At 41.6% G+C, this 26,952-nt stretch overlaps 1 protein-coding gene across 1 annotated transcript in view; it reads left to right on the top strand.

Moving 5' to 3' along the window:
• The window catches only part of LOC130473032 (calcium-activated chloride channel regulator 1-like), a 44,059-nt gene that overhangs the window by 14,802 nt on the left and 2,305 nt on the right, over positions 1–26,952 (top strand). Inside the window, exons 5-13 of the mRNA XM_056844549.1 lie at positions 2,137–2,305; positions 3,062–3,283; positions 7,724–7,948; positions 13,087–13,264; positions 15,426–15,532; positions 17,578–17,808; positions 22,071–22,341; positions 23,636–23,800; positions 24,991–25,233. Coding sequence (XP_056700527.1) covers positions 2,137–2,305; positions 3,062–3,283; positions 7,724–7,948; positions 13,087–13,264; positions 15,426–15,532; positions 17,578–17,808; positions 22,071–22,341; positions 23,636–23,800; positions 24,991–25,233 — 1,811 coding nt within the window. The remainder of the gene's footprint in view (positions 1–2,136; positions 2,306–3,061; positions 3,284–7,723; positions 7,949–13,086; positions 13,265–15,425; positions 15,533–17,577; positions 17,809–22,070; positions 22,342–23,635; positions 23,801–24,990; positions 25,234–26,952) is intronic.

Here is a 26,952-nt window from a genome sequence, read left to right as displayed (position 1 = left end):
GCCGGTCTAGAAAATTAGGAAGTCGTTTGATTTTCAGCCGCTGAAGCCAGCACAGACAAGAAGGCATGAATTCCCCTTTCTCCAATGCAGTGGTCCCTAACTGAATTGGGTCCTGCTGTGCTTTTACTTGCAAGTTGCCAACAGGAACTAACAGATATAGCTGCAAATCCCTGCGGTGAACTCATGCAGTTCTTAACGTCCAGCTACTGAAGGGAAAACACACACAAGTGTATCTTGATTGGTGAGAGAACCAGCTCTGCCATCTGAGTGGAGCTCTCAGGTTTTTATTAAGAAAGACACATAATGAATAGCAAGGCTGATCAATACTTTAGACAATGGAATTTAGGCAAGGCATACCACGATTAATGATTAACAAGATCAAGGCATAGCGAAGACAATGCACATTCCATCCTTGTAGCCAGCAATCTTTGAGCAAACATACATAGAATGATGAGATTAAAAGAAGCTAATCCCTTTAAGGCTGCTACTGAGGTCATTAGGTCACTATACAGTCAGTAGACTTTGGCCAGGAGCATTTCTATAGACCTAGAATTTATTGTGACCAATATTTCAATATGGCAAGGATCAGAGTTCTGTGGAACCAATATTAAAATGGCAAAGGTGTGCCCTACTGCCAATTAATTTGGCTTCATAAATTCCCTACAAGCTACAGCCTAGAGCAGTGGTGGCGAACCTATGGCACGTGTGCCAGAGGGGGCACTCAGAGCCCTCTCTGTGGGCACACGCTCCGTCGCCCCAGCACAGAGTTCGCCTGAGGGCAGAGAAAGCCAGAGGGACGTGGGGCCAGGCTGCTCCGCTCCCCCTCTCCACGTGCCTGAGGGCAATTCTCACATCACCAGCCCCTCTGCACAGCAGCCCAATGGGAGCGCTTCCTCCCTCCCCTGTCACATGCGGAAGCGCGGCTCACATGCCGGGCAGCTCACATGTGGCGTGAGGGTGCGGCGCGGACGGCAGCTGGTTGAGTCTGTGGCGAAGGTGATTCCCATGGTGGGGTTGGAGAGGAGCTAGGTTGGAGGGGAGCATAGCTCACAGCGTGTTGGCACTTTGACACTTTGCGATAAATAAGTGGGTTTTGGGTTGCAGTTTGGGCACTCGGTCTCTAAAAGGTTCGCCATCACTGGTCTAGAGTCATGGCAAAGTGTTTTTTTGGAGGGGAGGGGATTAGTATTGCTGTTGCTAAAGAGGGTGTTCCTGGGCTGAAAGGGGTTAGGAAGCTGCCTACCAGCAGCTCCACCCCCAGAACTCCCTGGGAATGCCTCCTGAGATGCTGGCAGGAGGCCGAACCGATGTCCGAGGGCCGCTCTGCTATGGTAGTCCTGGGAGGCTGGCATAAGTGGCATTACGCCAGCGTCCATGCCACTTTGCATAGCGCAAGTGGCATAGACGCCGGTGTAGGGGTCACGGTGCCTCCTAAGCCCATTCGGCCCTCAAGCTCAGGAATGGGCTGTTAGAAACTGGCCAGGGTCAAGTGGGGCTTTTGCCCAGCAAGACTTCTGATTGGCTGTGCAGAATTTTAAAAATTTGGTTTTGCAGCAGCTGCTGCCACAACACAAGGGTCTTTACTGCACAACTGAAGATAAACTGTGTATGCAATAAAATATTTTAAAACAATATGTTCATTTAAAAAGGCATCCTGTTAAGCAGAGTTTCTGCATGGAATGTTGTAGTTACTGTTAGAGTTATGCATAACTTCATTCCCTGACATTTTGTGGTTGGCTCCATATCCTGTAGCAGTCATTTTGTGATTGTGCCTTTCACTCTGTGTCAGAAGTCCAAAGATGCCCATAGGCTTAAAAAGGTTAGGAACCCTTGCCCTATAGCATATTAAGCTTCGTCTACAATATTGAAAGAACTTCTACAGCCCAGTCTGACCTTCTGAGCGTGCTAGCGGTGATGTGATTATCTGACAAGCTAGCTTGTTAGGTATTGGATCCTGTTTTTAACATCGGTGGCATTTTCTATGTCTTAGGGCCACCATGGTTGAAATATATTAACCACCTTTCTGTAATATGCTTTTTTCTTCTTTAGATTAATATTTTGTTTAATACAACATATGCCATGACAACAACTGATTTTTTTCTTACTAGCTATATCTGTTTCTGTTGTATTGCTTAGATGCTCAGCTGATGTCACTGGTAAATATGTATTCCAAACTAAAGATGGAAGAACAAGAGCATGCAAATATGATTACCGAACTCAGTTGTATGAAGCTGGGTGCCAATTTGTACCAGATAGAAAGCAAAGTACTCCAGCATCTATAATGTACATGCAAAGCCTCTCTTCAGTAAGTATGACTAATTGCAGTTGGGAAGCTGTGTGGGATTTATTCTGATCTGAAATCTATCCTCCAGAATTCCAGGTACTGTCTGTCCATGCCCAGTTGTTATGAATTGAAGACCAGTTTAGAAGTTTGTGAAATGGCTCCTTCTACTTTTTCCTCTTTTATTTCATTCCGTCTTCTTTTATTCCTGCTTTTCTTGATTGTCAGTTCTATTCTTTGACATTCCTGTTTTTGCCTGTATTTTCTTCTAGCATCAACATACTCAACCTGTATAAATTAGGGCTCCAAAACCAAGGGGAAAATTGAAGAGACGGGGGTGGGGGTAGTGTTTTTGCTCTTTACTCACATGCAGCACAGCAGGTTCTTCCAAAAGGCAGCAATAATTGGCAACTCTATAAGGGGCTCATGATCCAACAGGTGAGGCTCTGCAATCCACCAGAGGATCCCAATCCATGAGCTGAAGACCAATGTGGTAGAATGTGACAAAATGTTGAAAAAGGTAGATAGAATGATGGCTTTTACAGATACACACACACACACACTCATAATATGAGAAGTGGCTCTCTGTAGGCTCTGGGATTAGTGGTAAACTGGGACAGTCTTTTTACACTCTGTTTATGTGAAGAGCATGAACAGAAATTAAAATCTGCACAGCATCTGACTATGGCAAAGAATGTCCATATTTGCCCCATTGCTTTGTGAAGTAGGAATTGTTGTCACAAAGAGTTACTAACCAATTATTTTTATCCTTTATTAAAGGTTACTGAATTCTGCAACAACAGTAGCCATAACATTAATGCAACAAATATGCATAACAAACTATGCAACTACAGAAGCACCTGGGAAGTTATCATGACCTCTAAAGACTTTGTTGGTTCATCTCCATTAAGTGCTCCTCCACCTGACCCAAATTTATTTTTGCTACAAACCCAGGATAGAGTTTTGTGTCTGGTACTTGATGTTTCTGGTAGTATGTCTTCAGTAAGTTATTATATTCCATTTTCAAAAGAAACGTTTATAGAGAACTAGTCAGTTTTAAGATGATGGCAGTAATGTCTATAGTTTTGTGTCATTAATGTCTATAGTTTTGTGTCATATCAGTAATACACTGTAAATTGTTAGAATTTTTGCAGCTATTTTTGCTCTTCCTGATAAGAAAATTTCATATGTATGTTTTATCAAATCACACTAATGGATTAATACAAAATTTCTAGTCACATCCATCTACATAGTATTGTGTTTTACATGGGCCTCAGGCACCAGTTAACTGAGCTGCCCATTCTAATTGCTCCAAAAATTAAGTTGCAACATTTAGAGTCTACTTTTTGTGGGAAGAGAACAAGTCGTTTGTTTGGCGGGGATTAAACCTTTAAGGAATAAGGGCTCTGTAAACAGGAGCAGCTTTGCAGGTAGTCTAAGGACTGGGAAGATGTCCCATGAGGAAAAAATACAGCTTTTTCCCCAACAAGGGAAACAGTAGCCTGTAGAAAATATTGTCGAAGGCTTTCACGGTCAGAGTTCATTGGTTCTTGTAGGTTATCCGGGCTGTGTAACCGTGGTCTTGGAATTTTCTTTCCTGACGTTTCGCCAGCAACTGTGGCAGGCATCTTCAGAGTAGTAACACTGAAGGACAGTGTCTTTCAGTGTCAAGGGTGTAGGAAGAGTAATATATAGTCAGAAAGGGGTTGGGTTTGAGCTGAGTATTGTCCTGCAAAAGTATTGTCCTGTAAGTATCAAGATAATGTGCTAATGACGGTATGGTATGTTAATATGGAATCATTGTATCCTGAAGTGATCTGTTAATGTGTGTAATCCAAAGCTAATTTGTATGGCTATTGTTGAATGTTGTCTTTGTCTGGAGGTTTTTCAGGGCAGGAAGCCAAGCCTTATTCATTCTTAAACTCTCCTCTTTTCTGTTAAAGTTGTGCTGATGTTTATGAATTTCAATGGCTTCTCTGTGCAATCTGACAAAATAGTTGGTAGAATTGTCCAGTCTTTCAGTGTCTTGGAATAAGACCCTGTGTCCTGTTTGTGTCAGTCCATGTTCAGCCACTGCTGATTTCTCAGGTTGGCCAAGTCTGCAGTATCTTTCATGTTCTTAACCACAAAACGCAGCATACAAACAAGGATAAAAGAACATGAAAGATACTGCAGACTTGACCAACCTGAGAAATCAGCAGTGGCTGAACATGGACTGACACAAACAGGACACAGGGTCTTATTCCAAGACACTGAAAGACTGGACAATTCTACCAACTATTTTGTCAGATTGCACAGAGAAGCCATTGAAATTCATAAACATCAGCACAACTTTAACAGAAAAGAGGAGAGTTTAAGAATGAATAAGGCTTGGCTTCCTGCCCTGAAAAACCTCCAGACAAAGACAACATTCAACAATAGCCATACAGATTATCTTTGGATTACACACATTAACAGATCACTTCAGGATACAATGATTCCATATTAACATACCATACCCTCATTAGCACATTATCTTGATACTTACAGGACAATACTTTTGCAGGACAATACTCAGCTCAAACCCAACCCCTTTCTGACTATATATTACTCTTCCTACACCCTTGACACTGAAAGACACTGTCCTTCAGTGTTACTACTCTGAAGATGCCTGCCACAGTTGCTGGCGAAACGTCAGGAAAGAAAATTCCAAGACCACGGTTACACAGCCCGGATAACCTACAAGAACCAAAGTAGCCTGTAGGACTTTGATTTTTTTTTAAGTGTGAGAAAAATGTTAAACATCCCCAACACTGCTCTGAGCAAATCTGCAGCCCTCCATTGTTGCATTTAATTAAAAAAGAAAACTTAGGCGAGGTATAAATATTATAATAAATAAAATGTACGATCAGATTTTCACAGAATGTGAATTCTGTTAGCTGTAGCTTCTTGTACCACTATGGAATTGTGATCTGGCACAATAGCCAGTGGGGGCAATCTGTGTTTCACATATTGAATTGACTACTGCTTAATTATTTACCAGCAGGTTTCCTGCAAGGCTGTAATACAAGTGCCACCAAATTCAGCCCTAGCAAGAATGGTATCCATTGTTCCCAGAGCTGCTGTCTAGAGAGGGAGGGCAGGCAGTTGAGAAGACAGCAGCGGTGGCTGCTCCTTGCTGCCATTACAAGTCTCTTGCTAACTCAGGCAGGAGTGTAAATTATTGATAATGGCCTCAAGGAAGAAGCGCTCAGCTGCCTACAATGGAGGAGGAAAGGGATGAAAACCGACTCCTACCTCTGATGACAGTACACCTACTGCCAAGGTTTCCATGAAACAAGGAACTAACTTCAATAGCTCCGGAGAAGTTTGACCAATTGGTCTGTGAGCATTAATTAATGGAATGGAATAAATTGTTGTACCAGTAGATAAAAGGGAGCTATAGAACATGAGGAGTGGAAACGTTGCTCCAACAAAAACCTGAGCTAAACTTAGTCATTAAGTACTGAAGATGGCCCTCAGGAGTACTAAAGCAGTCTTAAAGGACCAAATACCTGTGTTGCATTTATGACCCATTTATATCTGTTAGGGCTTCAGAGAGCATAGCCCTGGCCATTAAGCAAGATGCCTGGCAGGCATCCAAGCCTTTCCTCTCCCATAGAGTGTGGACTTACCTCACGACAGGCTGTTTCCTCACTCCTAGGAGGAAAGGATGTTACTGCACACTTCTTCCCTTCATAAGATGGCACCATGTTGGCCTTTTGGTGGGGCATCTTAGGCCCTGCCTATTTACATCTCACTTGCCACCTTCTTTCTTGCTGCAGCTAACCCTAACCCTACTGGCTCTTATGCTGCCCCACATCCTTTATACAGGGGCCTCTCCTCAGTTCCTTGGAATGACATCAGTTCTACTTCCAGCCAATTCACATCCAGACAGTTACCTCAGGGGTGGCTGTGATGGCCTTGCCAAGGGAGTGGCAAATGTACCATGCTACAACCTGGCTTCAGATATCTTTCAGTGGCATCTGCCATCTCACACAAGGGCTTGCAGGGTACAAATTCATTGGCTGGCTTGTCTGGGACAATGATGATTCAGGTTCTGCATCTCAGAGACCTTAGTTACTGACTTAAGGGTTGGGGGTCAGATGCCATGTTCCCTTCCCAGACTGGACTGTAGTGTGTTTTCCTTTCGAGCATCTTGGACAATCTTCAGGCTCTTAGTGTTTCTAAGGCATATTCTTCCTTAGAGTATACTATCTTTTGGGGTATTTGAGGACTTAGACATGCTCTCCGTTTTAGAATTTTGACTTGAGGATAGTTGTTTTTAATTTTTTATAAATGTCATACTGTAAGAGATTAGTCTTTGGTACTTATGTTATCCCCTTTCCCAATTAAGCTTGATGAAAAGATTTATACTTATTGTAGCACTGAGAGAAATCAAAGATTTGAGTTATGACACCTGATTTCTACCTTTAAAAAAATGTGATGATACCTGAACATTTCCCCTTGAATTCAGACCTTGCTGCTATGGACCTTGGCTCCAACGTGCCAGTGCTTTGCACCCTTTAGTGAGGAGTTGATGGTCTTGTTCACAAGCTGGTTCCTGTTTGGCCAATTTCACCTCCCCCACTGCCATAAGTCTTCTTCCCCGAAGACCAATGTGTTCTCCCCTCCCCCACAACTCAGGCTCCCACCCCCTTTTCTGCCCCCTCAGGGTGTCTGGTGTCTCTGCCAAGACAGATTGATTTTACCCCGAAATACACCCAAACATTCCTCTCCCCCTTGGTCCCCCCTGTCTCTGGAACCTGGAGTGGGAATGTTTGCTTCATGGTCTTAGAAAATAAAGGCATTTTTAAGCCTGGCCAGAAAAAATTAAAAAACAACAACATGAGGGAGGGTCACCCCAAATTTAAAAATCATATTTTTGTACAAACCTAATGGTTCCCTATATTGTAGCATTGGCTAACCCTTTTGGGTGGGTTGTTTGATCTTTACAGAGGTCACCTCTGACTATTAGATATAAGGATTCTCCAAGAGTATTCATATGGCAAACTTACTGCAACGAACTGTGCTCTTGTGCAGTTCCTTTTTATTTCAGCTGGGCATGTGGGACAAGTCTCTGAGGATTATGCAACAAATAAAAAACATAGAGGGAATTATTCAGAGAGCTTATAAACGTTATGGATTGGATCTGAAGTTTATTTTCTGTTAACAGAAGATAACTTGCATCAAAACAAGAATTCCATTTTGCTGACAGAAGTGCTTTCTATTAATGGGAATGGGATATTTAATTTGGATCCAATCCTGTTCTCTATTTTGTGTGTGTATATGTTTATTAAGTTGTATATTTCCTAAGTACAATGGTCTGTCAATTAAGAACAGAACTTTTAAACTCATTTTTATCTGCTGTCCTTCCTGGATGCCACTGATGGATGTATGGGCATTTCCCCCCTTCATATACAGTTTAATCGCATCAATCGATTGAAGCAAGCTGCAGAAATATTTATCCGTCAGATTATTGAAAGTGGTTCCTGGGTTGGAATTGTCACATTCAATAGTGCTGCAACAATTAAGGCTCAACTTCAACAGATAGTTAGTGACAACGTGCGTGAGTCTCTTGTAAACTTTCTGCCTACGTCAGCTGCTGGAGGAACTAGTATCTGTTCAGGAGTGAGAAAAGGATTTGAGGTAAGAAAGGAAATTGTCATTTAATCCCTGTATTTCTTCTTGATATTTTATTTTTCCAATTATGAGCAATCATTTTGAGTTTAGGTGCTAGAAAGCCAGATCACATTATTAATTGATTTATAAGGCTTTTTTTTTCCTTTGAGAGGCTTTCCCTCTGAAAGGTGACTGACATTCAATCATTAACTGAATCGCAGTACTTTGACAGTAGGGAACAGATAACTATCCAAGCAGTAGCAGAACATGCAGAAATACGGGTTGCTTATAGTGGACCATGCCACTTGGTATTGCAGCAGGGAAGAGGTTCCAGTACTGCAAAGTGCTGATTGCATTGTTCAGTCAGTGTTTCAGGGTATTTTAAAAAACAGTGCAAACTGATAAGGTCATCTGATGATGCCTATACTAATCTTGGAAGACTTGAGTGTACTACACAATGCAAGCTTCCTTCCCCTCTTGGCTCAGCAGTTGAATATTGCAAACAATTGTTCTTTTCCACTTCCCCACACTCACTACTATTGTCTCCCAGGCTGACTATCTTTATGTTAAAAAAGTGAAGAACTACAATAAATGTTCCAAAACAGCATGAGTAGAGTGTTGCTCCTAACTAGTGATAGCATGAGGTCTACCATGGTACTCAAACATCAACATTCCACATGGCTCACTACCATAGGTGAAGAGGGAGGGTCACATTTTTCTAGCAACTGGATGTTGATCTCTTGAGTGGTAGAAAAATGTGGTTCCCTCAAGCAAAAGCAAAAGGTTGAGGAAAGATTTCTGGGTTATTCCACAACAGAATAATAATTGTGCATGAAGTGTTATAACAATAATCTGGAATGGTATTTCCAGCCCTATTAGGAGAAATTAAACATTCCATCTTCAGTTTAAAGAATCTGCTCCTTCTGCAGTCCACTTTACATAAGATAAATTGCTTAGGTGGGCATTCTGCCCATAGTAACTCTTAACTGCAGGAATATTTATACAAACCCCTTTTTTTAAGGTCAGGAGTTGTCACCTCCTTCAGCAGTGGTTTGCCGTCATCTGACCTTTTCATGTTTAAACTTAGTTCTTTATGTTTTCTCCTTCAGTGCTGTAGCACATATCCCCCCTGTTTAATGAAGGTAGTAAACATGCTATACTGTTGCTACAGTGCAGCATTCACTTTATCAGTAAATGGGGCAGGATTGGAGAACTGGTGCTGAATCATGACTAACACTGCTGGACAGACCCAAGGGAGAGTCAAAGCAATTGCATTAGGTTGGTGGCTTTACACAGAATAAAATCAATTCATATTCACAATTCCAGAAATCCTAACATAATTCAATATCAGATTTAGTGCGGGAAATGGAATTTTTCTTTTATAAACCAGCCTCCCCAAACACACAAAAAAATTCTGGTTTCATTTAATTCAGTAGGAAAGTCATTGATCTTTGAAATTTAGCTTCTTGTTTATTTATAGCACAGTCCTGAGGCGAAGAGCTGAAACTGCATAGGATGTTGCACTAAGTGTTGCACTGGTGTATCTCAGAGTTACACCAAGCATCCCAAAGGTACAGTAGCATCACTTTGTGGCATATGGCAGCATCCATAGTAAGCCCTTAGGATACCAACTAGGGGTTCCATTGTTCCATAAGTATCCTGCTTGCCATAGCCACTGCTTGTCTCAGGATTTTGCTGTTATTGTATCATTTATTCATCTGAAGATTTATAATTCTTTTCAAATTAATGTGAGTTCTCAAACCAGCAAACAAAATTAAAACTAAAAATACCTGTTAAATGTGCAAATAAATAATCTCAATCAGAAGCACTACCTTAGCATCTAAACTGAATGAGAAGTATTATTATTTTTAAAAAGAAGGATTATCTTAGCATTACCTATGTATAATAAAACCATGGCTAACCTCCAGCATAGTGGTTAAAGCCTATGAGAAACCCAGATCCTAAACAGGACTTTAGGAGACGTAGTTAGGGTCAAGCTGTCTTCTTGTGTGTGTGTGCCATCAAGTCACAGGTGACTTATGGTGACCCAGTAAGGTTTTCAAAGCAAGAGACGTTTGGAGGTGGTTTGTCATTGCCTGCCTCCATGTCACGACCCTGGTGTTCCTTGGAGGTTGCCCATCCAAATACTGACCAGGGTTGATCCTACTAAGCTTCTGAGATCTGATGAAATCAGGCTAGCCTGGTTTTTCAACTCTTTTCACACTAGTCAACAATTCATGGTCCTCCTCAACTCCCAGTATTTACAACCCTCCCAGGCTTATCTCTGCTCTGCTGGCTTTTTCCAGGTCAGCTGTGATGGAGAGCTCTCCAGGGCACAAACCCTGCTTACACTGAATAAGACAGCTGTGGTCTGGTCTGGAAGCACTCTTGCTATTTCTGAGGATGTTGCTATTGGTCCTTTTCCAGCATCACTGATCTCTCTGTTCAGCTGCAGGTTCCCTTTTGACTTGTCATCTAAGAGACCTAGATAATCCACTTTCTGTAGGGATCATCTTGTGTCACTTCGAAAACACTTCTGTTTACATTTGAGCACTTCATTTGTGCCACAGCTCTGCTTGCTTCCATGCCTTGTTGTTGAATATTACACTGTGATGGACAGCTGCATAAAGATGAGTTGTCCTGGCCATGGAACCTTGAGTGACAGAGTCTTGAAAAGAAAAAAAAACCCCTGAGAATTCTACAAGTGGCAGTCGAGAGAGACCTTTAGAAATGGACAGAGGCTAACAGACTGTTGAAGCTGACAGTTGAGGCTGGCAGCTAGAGTGAAATGAACACATTAGTTTTGGATCAAGAAGGATCCTGTGTGTGAAGGAAGAGATTTGAGTGTCCTTCCCGAAGGGAAATAGCTCCTAGGAGATCCCTAACCAGTTTTAAGGAAGAAAACTGGAAAATTGTGTTTTGTTTTTGACTCCACCAACATCTCAAATATAATTTCAAGAAGCTGTTTGACTAAGCAATGTCTGCCAAGTGAACTCATTCTCAGTATATATCAAAAGTATCACAATGTGTCTGTGAAATACATCAGATACATCTTGATTACAAAATATCTATCATTTATAAACATCCTAAATTTCCTGATTCCTGTTGTTTGATCTACCAAGTTTCTTTCCTGAAACCTCCTTGCAAACCTGACCTTAGCTTTCCCCAAAAAGAGACCAAACAGTTTTGAGTTTTTATTTCATTAAGCCTCTCTTGTGCCATATATACTTATATAAAGAAAGAGGGTTTTTGTTTTTGGTGGATCCCCCAACCATCTTAAGTGTGGGACAGAAAAAACAACAACAAGAGACAAACTGGCTTGCCGGGAAAGGTGCGGGGTAGAAATTTTTTTAAAGTCTCAGGAATGATACTGGTGGTTGGTGAGGAACAATAAAATAATTAAAACAACAGGAGTTCCATTATATACACCTTGCTTAAAAAGAAAAACCTTAACAGCATGTGTAAAAAGACTAAGCTCTTAGATTTAGCAAATCTCAAGTGATAATGAGTTTGATAAATCTAAGACCACAACAGATAATACTCTACTACTCTATTTATTCAAAAGGGAGACAACCCTGAATGTAAGACAACCCCACAATGTAATACAAAATAAAATATTTTAATTATTGGACATAACTATAACTTGTATGTGAATTTAAGATGACCCACCCCCTTTTAATGGCATACCTGAGGAAAAAAAACTAGTCTTGCATTTGAGAAAGTACAGTAATTTTCAAAGAGAATCTAGCTTCCTAAGGAGATTGCACCACAGCAAAGATGCATGGCTAGACCTCAATGATCAGAAAGGTAATATTGGAATAAGTGCTTGTTCGGACAATTACGCTGTAGAGAAGAAGCACCTTGAAGTTACCTTGGAAACAAACTGATACCCATTAAAGCTCTTGCTCATGATGTCTAACAACTGTGACAAGTTATGTGGCCACATTTTAAACCAATGGAAGCTTTCTAACTGCCTTTAAATGCTATGTAAATAATTTAGAGACAAGGGACAGTGCTTATAGGATCAAGTGCCAGAATTACATAACCCATAAATTTGCCACTCACCAATTCACTTGGGGCAAGCAGTTGAGTGGTAAAGTGCACTTGCTTGCCTCTGTTGTGAACACAGTGCTGCCTTCCTAAGCCTAAAGAAATGCAGTGTAACACTATGGCTTTCATGGTTGCCATCTCTGTGTGGTTGGGCCCAATGCAGAGGGTGTATAGAATATCAGTAACAGTTTCTTTCCACAGTACAACCACCTTCCCCCAGAAAGGCGTGAGACCAATATGTGGAGTAGCCACATCACCCTCTTATACAATTGGATGTCCTATAACAAATACCTTCAACGTGGCTTGAGACCTGACCATGCAGAAGTTACATAAGGCTAGACAATAATATCCAGCTCTTGGTATTTGGGCTTTTTAACATTTCAGCACAGAATACTTTAAGTGCAGTTCATCATAGTGGTATACTGTGTTTCCTCTGATCAGGAATTTAAGTATTACAGTTACAGCAAGTGCACCTTTTCTCTTCTGACTAGAAGAAAGAAAATTGAGGTTGGCCATTTCCACCGCATTATAGTGCTATGCTTGTCTCTTTTGGAAGTCAAGCTTCCTTCCTTTTCTTCCCCCAATGCCTAAAGAGACCAGCATAACACTATAATGCTGTAGCTCTAGTGCATCACTGCATATTTCAAGCAAATGCAGTGCTATAGCAGCTGCATACCTTCTCTCTTTCTTGGCATGAGGTCTGGCAACTATTAAAATATGGTGATTTTAAAGTGGAGTGCACCACCATACTATTGCTGTTATAGCAGAGGAACAGACAGTGCAGGGACAAGACCAACCACTCCACTGTAGTCTTTGAAGACATATTTGAAAATCTGCCTGCCTTGCCAGTAATCTCTGATGAGTCTTTAAAGTACAGAAGTAACATACTGGGTATTTTTCTTAACTTTAATAAAACCTTTCGCATTCTTTGCAGCAGATTCTCCTTCTCTTACAGGTAGGAAAGTCAGTGCAGCCACAGTTTACACACACAAAAAAACCCTTGCTTGTAGAGGCTCATAGAAATGTTCCCTTTCACCTTAACTTCAAACACATCTGGTGACTTCTATGGTATTTGTTCTGTTGCTGTTAAATTTAAAATACTCTTTTCCATTCAGGTTTTTTTACAGAAGTACCCAAGTACTGAGGGTTGTGAAATTGTGCTGTTAACAGATGGAGAAGATTCAACTGTGAGTTCTTGCTTTGGTGCAGTTGAACAAAGTGGGTCGATAATTCATACCATTGCCTTAGGGCCAAGTGCTGCAAAAGAACTAGAAATGTTGGCAAACATGACTGGTAAGCAAGACATAAAAATATTATAAGATTTATTTCTGTGCTACAAGTCCCATCCAGCCCTTGACACAGTCCTCTACCTCATTCACCCAAAGGTAAAAAAGGTAAAGATCCCCTGTGCAAGCACTGGGTCATTCCTGACCCTTGGGGTGACATCACATCCTGAAATTTACTAGGCAGACTTTGTTTAAGGGGTGGTTTGCCAGTGCCTTCCCCAGTCATCTTCCCTTTGCCTCCAGCAAGCTGGGTACTCATTTTACCAACCTCGGAAGGATGGAAGGCTGAGTCAACCTTGAGCCGGCTACCTGAAACCAACTTCTATCGAACTCAGATCATGAGCAGAGCTTGGACTGCAGTACTGCAGCTTACCACTCTGTGCCACGGGGCTCACCCAAAAGACTTCCCACATATTCCATTCCCCTCCTGTCAGCCATGATGGCTTAATGCAGTGTCCATGCTCAGAGGCAATATATACCAGATGATAGTGACAACCAACAGAAGGAGACCATCACCTTTACTCTCTTCCAGAAACTCCTAGAAGCATCTATCTGTTGTTGGGGAAAGAATGTTGGGCTAAATTAAAGCAACAGAGATCTTTTCTGTTCTCACAAACTCAGTTTCTTGTTTCTTCCATCTCAGTGCAATTACTGTTTAAGCCAGGGGTGGGGAACCTTTTTTCCGCCAAGGGCCATTTGGATATATCATTCATGGGCCATACAAAATTATCAACTTAAAAATTAGCTGACCAATACATTTCTCCATGGCCCAGGTGGGAAAGGGTTAACACAGTTTCTTGGGCAGTCCTAGCAGCTCCATAGCTAATGATTCTTCTGCAAGGGGGGAAAAAGGTTCCTTTTCTCTGCAAAACAAACTCTCATCTGCCTTGAATAGAGGCTATTCCTGTCCACGGGAGGGTGCGGATCACCAGTCTTAGATCCTTCTGAGCTAGCGATCTGCCAGGACCCACGAAGGGCCAGACCAAATGATTTCGTGGGCCTTAAATGGCCTCCGGGCCTGACGTTCTCCACCCCTGGTTTAAGCAATGGTTAATATAGTTCTAATCAGAGTAGCTGAAGATATTTATATCCATTAGATATACTAACGAGGCAGTCATTGGGTTAGCTGGTAGTGCATTCCCTGAAGTTTGTTATTTCCCCCCCCCCCAAGTGTTTTATATAGTGTGACGGATAAGGGGTTAATCTGTAGCCTGAGCTGACAGAGCAAGAGTTGGCGGAGCCAGAGAGCTGACACTCTTGAGCTCTGAGGGACAGAGAAAGGATTCGAAGCTTGGGACCAGCCAGAGAGGGCTGTGTGAGATTCAGAGCTTGGTAGCAAGACCGAGCGGAAGCCAGACTAGACTCTGTGAACCTGAGGGGGGTTCAGTGAAAGCCAAAGCTATTGACACACACAACCTGTGGGAGTGACAGGAGTGAGGATTGGGTTAGAGAGGGCCCATTCTCAAGTCACAAGGGGAATTAGTTTCAGAGGTGGAGCTAATCCGGTAGCAGGAAGGTGTGGAGGATTACAGCCACTTAGGTGGGGTAGTCAGAGAGAGAGCTAGGCTGGGAACAGAGTTTTGAGAGTCTGAAGCTGTAGGGCGGTTTTGAAAGCTGAATCTAAATAGTAGTTCTGAGAGACAGAACTAAGCTTGAGAACTGAAAGTAACTTGAGTAAAGAGAATATCTAAGCTATTTCTCTGAAGTAATTTTGCTTGTATCAATCTAACTCTAAGTTTTCCCTCCAAAATATTCTGCCTTTTTCTTGAAAACCAATCTCTGTGAGTTCTCTTTAATAAACTTCCCTGTTTTTTCTGTTTAAGTTGAAAAGCCTCTTGTCTCCTATTTCTTACTGAGATAAATACGGTTGTGGGACTGGAGGAGAAGAAGGAAAATAATTCTCCTCACAAATATATTCAGGCCAACGCCTTTTCCCCTCAGCATATACGGCCGGGCTGAGTGAGTGGGATACTGAAGTGGTTGGAAGGGGGGTGCGTCATAGATAGAGCAAAAATTCTATGAAAACAATAGTATTTTATAATAAAACCATTTGTTCCATGTAAAGTAACATATCAGAAGATACATTTATTCCACAGTTATTCCAAAAGTGCAAACATAATATCACTTTTTCTTTAAAAATTATTCTTTTTCTTCCAATTTTGTTTCAGGAGGATTGAGATTTTCCGCCACTGATAGCTTGGATTCCAACAGTCTTATAGAAGCTTTCACTGGAATTTCTTCAAGGGACGGAAATATCTCTCTACAAGCTATTCAGGTCTGGATGTCAAAGATTTGGGAACAAGCAGGAGTCCACAAATTGAATTATTTAAAGAACAAATTACTCCCAACTGGAGCATCTCCAGTGGCTGATTTTTCAAAATGTTGAAAATATTCAGATTGCTGGAGTATTAATAATGCAAAGAAACAAACACAAACTGCCAGCATAAAGTAGCATAGAAGAAAATAACATAGTAGTCTTTTGCTTGAAATAATGTTGGTGCGTTTGATTTCATACAATTGCATTATATTTTTGTATTGATAGGAAAAATCTTTTGACTATTTCCCCTTAAAATGGATAATACTTCACTGTAGTTCCCATATCTCAAGCTTCATCAATGGCAGGGGCTTCTCCAAATTAGTAAAGGTAAAGGTCCCCTGTGCAAACACTGGGTCATTCCTGACCCATGGGGTGACGTCCCATCCTGACGTTTACTAGGCAGACTTTTGTTTACGGGGTGGTTTGCCAGTGCCTTCCCCAGTCATCTTCCCTTTACCCCCAGCAAGCTGGGTACTCATTTTACCAACCTCGGAAGGATGGAAGGCTGAGTCAACCTTGAGCCGGCTACCTGAAACCAACTTCCGTTGGGATCGAACTCAGGTCGTGAGCAAAGCTTTTGACTGCAGTACTGCAGCTTACCACTCTGCGCCACGGGGCTCCTTTCTCCAAATTAGCTAAATGCTGTTGTCATATTCTCTCTTCAGCATTTCAATTATGCTTTACAAAATGTAATCATTCGGACCATTCACATTTTGCTAATATTGTCCAACTGAGAGCTGCCAGAAATTTACACAAGAAAGATGAAACACAGAAGTATGATGGTTTTTTTTTTGTTTTGTTTTTTTTGGTTAAGCTGAAGCAGTATTTCATTAATATTTTGATATGTACTGACTGCTCTGATCTGGATGTACATAGTGCTCATGAATTGATTGCTTGTCACTGTCAGTTCTAATGTGGTGGCACATACAACATAACTTCTGCCATCACATTGATGAGAAATTTTATATTGTTCCTGGGAATGCAGGAAATTGTTTTCTTGTACTTCCCATCTTCAGCACATTCAGTTAGAAAGGATCTGCTCTCTAGAGGAGCAATCCTACGACAGTCAACTCAGAAGAAAACCTCATTTTATTCTGTGGGGCTTACTCCCAGGAAAGTGTTCTTAGAATTGCAGACTAAGAGTGCAGTCCTGAAAAGGGGGGGGGGGTTAGATCTGCTGCGGAGACAAAAAAGAGAGGTTTTTAAAATAAAAATGCAGGAAAGGGGGAAAATGCCCTATTGAACAAATCAAGGCTGCACTACGAAAAATGTGGTGCAGCCCTGCCACAGCTCAAGGGGGCGTTCCTGGGGCGAATGGGGATAGGAAGCTGCCCAAAGGCAGCCCCGGGAGTGCACCCCACGCTGTCACAGGCTTTCCCTTCTGGGAAAGCCCTGCTGGTGTGGCTGCGCTGGTGGCGGGGGGCAGTGGCTCCTAGATGCCCATATGTTTGCCTCTGCGCCGGCGTAGATGCCCCCTTAGTCCGTGAATTTGTTCTACATATTACTTGTATCAGAGTCCTGCAAACAATGTTTCATAGAAACATGCTGCTAAATGGTATTCTCCCCCCACCCCCCCTCAGTGGAATGTGTATTTTATGCAGAAGATTGGTCATGGAATCCACTTCGGGTAGTACAGTGCATTGCATCTTATGTGCAATATTTATTTAAAATATTTATTAGCCGCCTTTCTTTTATAGCTCAAGGCAGTGTTGTTATGGTGGAGGTGCAATTGCTCCTGTCTATTAAATATTGCTTTCCTTTGACCTAGCAACATGTCTTTAGCTAAGAGAAGTTACAGGATCCCAGACCAGAGTGCTCATGGAGGTAGCAGCATTTGTACCTCCCAGAGTATTAAGTATTTATTGCCTACCTCAACTATCCACTGGGAAGAGACCTCCTAAGCAATGTCCTGACTTTTTTACCCTCTAGGAAATGAAATAAGCCTTATCGTGTTTGTAAAAGTTTTCATGCTATATCATACTACTTCACTAATTTCCTAACAGCTTGAAAGTAAAGGTCAGAACACCCAGCCTTTTCAGTGGCTGGACGGCATCGTATCCATGGATAAAACTGTGGGAAATGATACATTCTTCATAGTTACTTGGAGTGACAGTATATACCAACCTGCAATATTTCTGACTGATCCAAAAGGGAAAAAGTACGGCAACATAGACTTTGTTGTTGATAATACTAATCAACATATGGCTCGACTCAAGATTAATGGAACTGCAGAGGTAAAAACTGATTTTACATTTTTGTGTTTGAAATATTTCTGTCCCCTATTGCAATTTACCAAATCCACAAGCCGGCTCTCTATAACACAAATGAAGACAAGTCGTAATGATTGGAACTACAGAAGTGCAAACAAGTAACAGAATCCAGCAAGTAAAATAAAATGATCAGAGAGATCAAAGGCCAGAGCAGGAACAGGAACCAGTACACCTCTCTCTGGGCATTTCAAAGAGCATTTACCAGGTGCCAGAATGCAAGTAGGGAGGGAGTAAACCCAACTTCTATTGGGAGAAAGTTCCACAGTTTTTCTCTTTAGCCCTACAGAGATAGTAAGGCATAGATGTGCTTCTTCCTTTGAGAAAATAGATAGACTTGCCTTGTGGAGCTAATGGAATTACACTTTTGTCAATAAAGTTTTCTATGGCTAAAGTGACATTCTAGGTGAGGCAGGAGCTCCACCCAGCTTCCCTCTGAGATTTCATTAAATTTATAGTGCAATCCTAAACAGCATTACTGCCTTCTATGCCCATTGACTTTGACGGATTTAGAAGTCTTAACTCCACTTAGTATGGCATTAGTATTAACCATAATCCTAGATGAAGTATTCTTTCTGCTCAAGGCTATAGCTGTCTGAGCAGTACTAGACATGAAGTATTCTGTATCAGTTCTAGTGTTGCCAGATCCCCCCTCTTGATTGGTGGGAGGTTTTAGAGGGCAGGGGTGGCACATGATGACATCACTTCCGGGTTTACTTCTGGAAGTGCCGCATCACTGCAGCCGCTTTAGCGCTCAAACCCCCAAATTTTGGGGCTTTGAGTGCTAAAGCAGCTGTGGCAATGAGGCGCTTCTGGGGGTAAACCTGGAAGTGACATCGTCTCATGTGCGCAGCCACGCACACGCACTATCACCACTCCGGAGCTGCGTGGGTGCCATGCACACGCATGATCACCACTCAAGCCGCATCTCTGACTGTGCCCCCAGTGACCGTGAAGCCCTATTTGAATAAAGAAACCACCCACCTGGCAACCTTAATCAGTTCTAATGATTCCTTCTCCTGAACTGGGGCTGTGCACTAAAGCTGTTCGTGAGTTATGTTTCAGAAGCATGGTGGAGTGCTATCAAAGCAACTAACGGTCTGTGTCAGCTCCCCTGAAGCTTATCCTCACCCAGGATGTACATAAGCTCTCCTTTATGCTAGTGACATATTGGGACACATTGAGAAAGGAAGTCTGCTTAGGGTTGCTCACAACAGTCATGAAATGTCTAGAGTTGTAGTTCCCCAAACTTCACCTAGCTAAAGGGCGAACCACACATTGTAAAATCCTCATGACTGCCTTGAGGACATTTTGTCAGACATATGCCTGGAGTTTCCCATTGGAAACTAAGTTCACAGAAAAGTATATCATACAGAGATGCATGAGGAAACTTTGTAGGACTTGGAGCTTGCAGGGAACCTTAATTCTTGTATTTATTTCCTCATGGCACACAAACAGTTCTCTCATGGCCCAATACTGTGCCTCACAGTGTGAAAAAACAGACGAGTAGTCCACCACCTTGTTTTATCTATCAAATTTGTATTGCTCCCTTCTTCTAAGAAGTTCAGGCATTCTTCCATTTATCCTTCCAATAGTCTTTTGAGGTAGACTGGCTGAGATAATATACTTTGTGACTTGAAAGTTGACATTTTTTCTTTTGAGTGATGTTTTGTGTCCTCAATAGTTGCCTGACATGCATAAGTACAGCAGGTTCAACTTTTCCTATTTTTTTATTTCTGATGAAAATATTTCACTGGCTAAAATTTTGCCTGACAGGCTCAGCAACAGAGAGATGAAAATAAGGCCAAGGCCAAAGGTGCAAGTAAAGGAAAAAATATATATTTTATTACTCAGCTAAAAATTCCCTATGTGTTCCGCCAACAGGCTTCTTCAGGGAATCTGTAATATTGTCTATCTATCGATCTATCGATCTATCGATCTATCCAAACAAACAAACAAACAAATAAATAAATAAATATGTTCAAAATCTTAAATCTCCGAAAGTTCTTCACCGATTGCTTTGAAATTTTGACACAACGTTGCATTCGAATATGCGTGTGTTTTTATCTACCTATATTATATAGATGTCACACCTGTGACAGGTAAAAACATGCTTTTTTTGAAAAACAGCGCCATCTGTTGGACGTAAAAGCAGCACACGCTATACTTTGAACATGCAATTCATTGAAACTCCCACGTGCAACATTTCCAAAGCATCCGGCATGGGAAAAGTATTGCAGAAATGCAAACTTATTGTTTGGGATTAATGCACAATGGCGCACAAAAAATTGCTCGAGGCTCTTGATCGCTCATTGCAAGATTTGCGTGGAAACATCAGACCATTTGGGAACGCATTAATATTGCTTGCAGGAGATTTCAGGCAAACATTACCTTGATTGACACCAGCGGACAAAATAAATGCTTGCCTGAAATACTCTACTTTGTGGCGACACGTAAAGACATTAAAATTAACTACAAATCTGTGTGTCCAGCTGCAAAACGATCGATTAGCTGAGATATTCTCACATCAATTGCTGGAAATTGGGAAAGGAAAGGTGCCGGTTGATCTGACCTCAGGACGAATTTCGTTGCCTCATAACTTCTGCAATTTAGTTATGTCAAAAGAAGAATTGGTTGAAAAAGTATTTCCCAATATTCAAACCAATTATAAGAATCACGATTGGCTGAGTAAACAAGCTATTCTTGCGGCCAAGAACAAAGATGTCTACGAACTTAACAATATTATTCAGTCTAACATTCAAAGCGAGGCAGTCACATACAAGTCTGTCGACACTGTTGTGGAAGCAGATGAAGCGGTTAATTATCCAATAGAATTTTTGAATTCACTCGCCAGGGATGCCACCACACGTACTGCAATTGAAAATCGGCGTGCCAATTATCATGTTGCGAAATATCAACCAGCCAAAGCTTTGCAACGGTACTTGCCTTGCAGTAAAAAAATTAATGAGCAATGTTGTAGAAGCAACAATCTTCACAGGACCTTTCAAAGGTGAAGATGTCCTCATTCCTCTCATTCCTATGATTCCAACGGATATGCCATTTCAATTTAAGAGATTGCAATTCCCAATTCAATTGGCGTTTGCAATCTCCATCAACAAAGCTCAGGTCCAATCTTTAGAATTGTGCGGTTTAGATCTAGACACGGATTGCTTCTCACATGGACAATTAAATGTTGCGTGTTCTAGAGTTCGCAAACCAGACAATCTCTGTATCTGCACAGACAATGGAACAACAAACAATATTGTATACCCACAAGCATTGTGAAATTAAACATATTAGAAATGTGCGTTTTCTCTTTTCTTTCTTTTCCATTTAACCGGACTGAACCACAGCAACACGTGGCCGGGCAGCTAGTATAGAAATAAAATACTGAGTTCTCATAATTATATAACAATACTTATTTAGTTAAAATTGTGTAAATAAATAAAAATTGTTTTAAAAATCAAATTGCAATTTGTACAGTATCATGCCAACTAGATACAAAACCATTAAGTATAACCGCTAGAGCTTATTTTCTCTTTAGAATTGCTTGAAGGAGAAAGGGAGGGGGGACGACTTCTCTGCATGTGAGAGATAATATAGAGAGACTGTCTAGAAGCAGTAGGTTTTGGTTCAATTTTACAATAATCTTTCTTCTGCCTATATAAATGTTACAAACCTGTTAGTCTTTCAGTGTTCCTTCAACAAGAGTACAAGATTAGTAGCAATTACCAATATTTCAGTTGAGGCAATATTTTACACGCACTGGTGCAATTCCAGTGACAAATACAACCCTTTAAAAGTCAGGGTCTGAAGTCTCATAATCCATTCTGCTTCTTTTTGCAGCAGTAGCCTCTCATTTTGACAAGTCTTCCTTGGAAAAGTTGATATAAACCAGCCCAAGAGCAAGATTAGGAGGTGAAGCAAGGCCTTATTCTGTCATTCTGTTCAGAGGATACAGATCAGGTGGAAACACAGAGGTCCCTGGGTTGAGTACCATTGTAGATCAGGGAATAACATCATGGAGTCCTGCAAGTGGGAATCAAGCATTCATCTCCAAGTTTGTCTTATGTCTTTCCAATATGACTCTGCTGCCCACCACTCTTAGTGCCTTTAAATCACCATCACCACAACCTTGTCAAATATAGTCAGCAAAGAAAACCAAGCTGAATTTATAAAAAATAATGCTTTAGAGACTAACTATGTGAATGCAAAATTTTGGTTTGCAGGTGGGAAATTGGTATTATCAAATTCTGAATACACACACGGCAGCTCAAGTCTTATCAATGACAGTCACCACTAGAGCCGCATCACTGACTATTCCCCCAGTGACCGTGAAGCCCTATTTGAATAAAGATACCAATAACTACCCTAATCCAATGATCATTTATGCAGAAGTGAGTCAAGGGTTTTTGCCTGTTATCGGTGCAAATGTCACAGCCACTGTTGAACCAGCATCTGGAGCCGCTGTAGAGATACCTCTTTATGACTCTGGTTCAGGTAAGTACACTTTGAAGTATTCATTATATCACACATGTTAAAATGTTGCTTTATGCATTCTGCATTGTTTATGGTCTGTCATGTTTTTAGACTTATTTTTTGCCTCTATTGTCTTCTAATGTCGTAATCCTAATCCTGTAGCAGTGCTCTTTAAATGTGTTATGCTTTCGAAATTGTTTTTATATTTTGCAATCTGCCTTAAGAAAGACAGGCTATAAATGAAGTAAATAAAGAAATATGAAGCTGCTTTTCATTTAGTGCCAGTTGGCTGCATCCTAATGTAATGACAACCGTAATCATTTGTCATTACATGAACAAGCCGTCCAAGTGGTTAGGCTCATGTCCTCCCTCTCCTCCTTCTGGTTAACACACAGCATGGAAGCTAAAGACTAACTTTGGTTTCTTTCTTTCCTTTCTACAAATTAGAGAGGTTAAGGGGCATTAATCTTTGTGCATGACCTACCATCTACTTGTTCGTCCTGAGTGTGTGCGTGCACATTTAGGGGGAAACATGTCATTGCTCAGTTATGAGAGGAAAGCACACTGGATATTCTCAAAGGTTATTTCTCTTAAGCAGAAATAACAGTTAAGTAATTAAAAGAGTCCCTTAGTTCCTTGAGAATTTTCTAGCATGTGCCCAGAGACTCCCTTAGTCACTGCTGACCAAGGGGGGCATAAAAAAGTGGCTCAGCTGGCCTAACAGCATTGCTGCCTTCCTGCTGCTGGGACCTGGTAGCAGGGGCAGACCTGGCAGGGGCAGCCATATGTTCGGAAGGAAGCCAGCAACAGGTCCAGCAGTGCCCAGGAGAACAGGCCCAGATTCTCTCCAGCAGGCTGTGGAGAGGCCCAGTACAGGAGAGACAAGACCCCTTGTGAACTTGAGCCCATCCTCTCCAGGTGCTGAGGCTGCTGAGTCTCTCTACAAAACACACTGGAGAGTACTCAGGGCCAGGAGTCCAACTCGATAGGAGCAGTGCCTGACAGCAACAGATTCACTGACTTTTCTGGGGTTATTCACTTACTGAGTTGGTCAGTGTTCTTCAGCTGTAAAATGCCTAGTAGAAACATGTGGTTTGTTCAAGTATTGCCAGGCCACAGTACATGTTGATTTACATCTGACTTGTTGGGACACAACTGGTTTATTGGATTGTTATCAATCATTTGACCACCCAGAATTACATTTTTATTTATGAAAATACAAGCAGATGACATGAAATTATTCTGTCATTCTTTTAAATAACCAGCAGCAAGACTTTTGGTTTTGACATTCATTCTTAATATTTACTATACCAAGGTGCTGATATTCGCAAGTCTGATGGAATCTACTCAGGATATTTCACATCTTTCAATGGAAATGGAAGATACAATATAAAAGTGCGTGTCCAAGGAACAAATAAGACTGCCAGACGTGTCCGGAGATATAGTCAAGCTCTGTATGTACCAGGCTATGTAGAAGATGGTAAGAATACATTGTAAAATAACACTGTTGTCTATGTAAAATGTAAATGAACATGGTTATCTTACCCTAAGGCTAGCCAAAACATGAAGTGCAAATCTCTATGGAGACATAAACTTCCCACTGGTCAAGTTGCCTTCGTTTCGGCAAAGTTACAGCAGGACAGACAAACTGTAGGTGTTACAAAGTATGGAATATGTGTGGTATTGATCTGTTGAAAAGGACATCCATGATTAGACCTGCCCACAATGTATGCTATTTTTGTGTACACACATCACAGCTGCCTGCAATAGCACCACAGGGAAGATGTTCCCATGGTGCTTGAAATGTGTGTGTACGTCTGAATGAGAAAATGGCCTCTGTTTGTGTATACTGAGAACTTGCTATAAGCTCCGATCTACCAGAAATTTCCACAGGCAGAAAGAATGTCCATCCATGGGGCATGAATTTCTCACCTCCACCTCCCACTACAGCTCCAAATAACCCTGACATGCTGCTCCTGGCGGATAGTGGACTTTCAGGAATATCTTGATGGGGGGAACTGGAGATTGGCAGCAGGAGAGAGAATTTGGCTACAGTAAATTTCATCTGGCCAACATGAACAAATATACAAAGGAGAGGAACAGTTCCAGCAGCAGGTGAAAGAGTTAGATGAGTGAAAGAGTTTACAGCAGATATTAGGACTGGAGAGAAGAAACAGGAAAACTGAGCAAATACCGTAGATGATGCAAAAATTGATTTTAGAAATGATGGGACAAGACATACATTTTTACAAAGTAATCCATTAAGGATTGGAGAAAATTGTAAGTATTATAAAGAACAAAATTACAGAAAACAGGTAATCCATTTTACTGAATAATAATTTTACTTGATAACTTGATATCCTTGAATAGTTGTCAAGCAACTAGATACAATGTGAAGAATAGGAATGAGAAATGGAACAGGATAAAGAAAAATGTAGCTACATAAATTAAAACCACTCTGTAGACCTAACAGGAGATGAGAGACCCAAGGTTTAGAATATACAGAAGGGGAGAGAGTTACAGATTAAAAAGAGAAGCAATTACGATTCTTGTCTTATTATCTTCAGAGAACTTTTGTACAAGAGCAAATAAAAGTTATCTAATTAAAGAGACAGTTTAGAGACTTGTTGTCACACATTAAAATACATCTCTTTTGGCCTTTTTTGACAGGTGTAATACAAATGAACACACCAAGACCTGAAGTCAGTGAGGATGAACTCCAACCAGACCTAGGAGATTTCAGCAGAATTGCATCAGGAGGTTCTTTTGTAATGGCAGGAGCTCCTTCAAGTAGTTCAAGTCTTCCAGATGTCTTTCCACCTTGTAGAATCACTGACCTTGAAGCACAGTTAGAAGATGATGAATTCCTTTTGTCATGGACAGCTCCTGGGAACGACTATGATACTGGAAAAGGTATTAAATTTTGATTTAAGTAGAGGGCTCTGAGGAGTTGCCAGAACCATCCCTAGGGTACTGAGGGGCCTGAGGCAAATCAATCTATATGGGCACCTCCTTCCCCATTCCTGTTTGTTCCCCGCCGCCCAGAATCCAGTAAAGAAGGTAGGCATGCCCATTGTGACACCTGGCAATGACAGGGTTGGATCAACCAGCTTTCTTCCTGGTGAAAAATGGAGTAGGTGTCCTCTTTGACCACCAAAAACATTATGCTAGTGATTCTGAGACCTCCATGTACAAAAGCCATGTGAGACAAGGCCTGTAGCAAGGGGGGTGGGTGGGAATTGGGTAAGATTGAGTGAAAAAGCTGTTTGGATCCAACCCATTGTAATACTGTGACACCCCTCTCTCCAAAGCTTCACCTGTGACTCATGCCACCACCCCCCACAGCAGGCTGTAGCCACCTCACTTTCCTCCCTCAGCTGTCTTGCCATAAGCCCACTCGCTATTGGACTTTGCTAAAGGCAGGGCTGACAGAAAGGTATTGCATCTCATGCCATGATGTTAAAGCACAGGATTCCCCAGACTGTGGGGCCTGGGACGATAATCATCATCATGGCTTCTGTGCAGGCACACACTGGGGCTGTGCATGCTCAGTCTGGCTGCAGAAAAGATTTCTAAAACTTTCTAGAAGACTAGGAGCACCCCTTCCTTCCCTTGGGTTTCCCTCCCCTTTTGGCTTTACTGCTGAAACCATGACATGAGTGGGAGGAGGAGTACTATCCCTCAGTTCCCTTTTTGTGCCACTGAGAGAAGATCTCTGTTGCTGTGCTCAGCTTTTTCCTCAGCAAATTTGTGAGGCTGAGGAGACTTTTTTATCATCAGTTGTCATTGTAGTGAGGAATAAAACTATATTTAAAGGAGTAAAGCTTCTGGTTTTTAACTTTGCTGTTATGGCTCAAAAGAGGTCTATTCAGGATTGTGTTGACTTTGGCTTTAAAAGGATGCTGATAAATGTCCATTCTCTATGCATTATCTACCTGGCCAATCAAATAATAGAGCTGCCTGCTCTTTCTGCCCCCAGTTTACCCTAAAGGCATGATATGAATTTGTGAAGGGCTTTGGCTACAGGCCAGCCTCACTGAAGACACATCCCCCTCCAGGGACTTCGAAACCTGGAGGTGTGGGTCTGATAGAGTCTTGGATTCAGAACTACTCTTTTTCAAAGGGGTTGGCTGTGCACCAGCCTGACTGAAGACACTCCGTCACCTCCTTGGGCTGCTTTGGCTGAGACCCCTGGACGTATGGTCTAATAGAGCCTTACAATTCACATTGGATCTCTGTGGTCATTTATACATGGGAGTTTTACCTGAGGTTCGTTGTTCACTGGACCCACACTTTCCTGTTGGGAGTCTATGCACCAGCAGTCTCCAAGCTCAAATCAGGAAGTATTTGAATTCCCACCCCTTGAAATGCTGCTTTGTATTTGGCTGTAGTGAAAGAAAAGACCCCCCGAAACCCAATTGCCACATAAAAAAGCATTTTTAAGAACAAAAACAAAAAAACCTTGAGCTATTTGAAAGGGGGGAGGGAAAGAAACCCAAACCTCATTTTTAAAAGCCTTCTGCTCAGAAAGAACTCAGAGGAAGCAGGAAGTATTTGGACCCCCGCCCCTTGACATGCTGCTTTGTAATTTGCTGTCTTCTTGCTGTGAAAGAAACCAAGCATACTGGATGG

This window comes from Euleptes europaea, chromosome 2 (genome assembly GCF_029931775.1).
Source record: "Euleptes europaea isolate rEulEur1 chromosome 2, rEulEur1.hap1, whole genome shotgun sequence".
Classification (NCBI taxonomy): domain Eukaryota; kingdom Metazoa; phylum Chordata; class Lepidosauria; order Squamata; family Sphaerodactylidae; genus Euleptes; species Euleptes europaea.
This window is presented reverse-complemented; position numbering and strand designations above follow the sequence as displayed.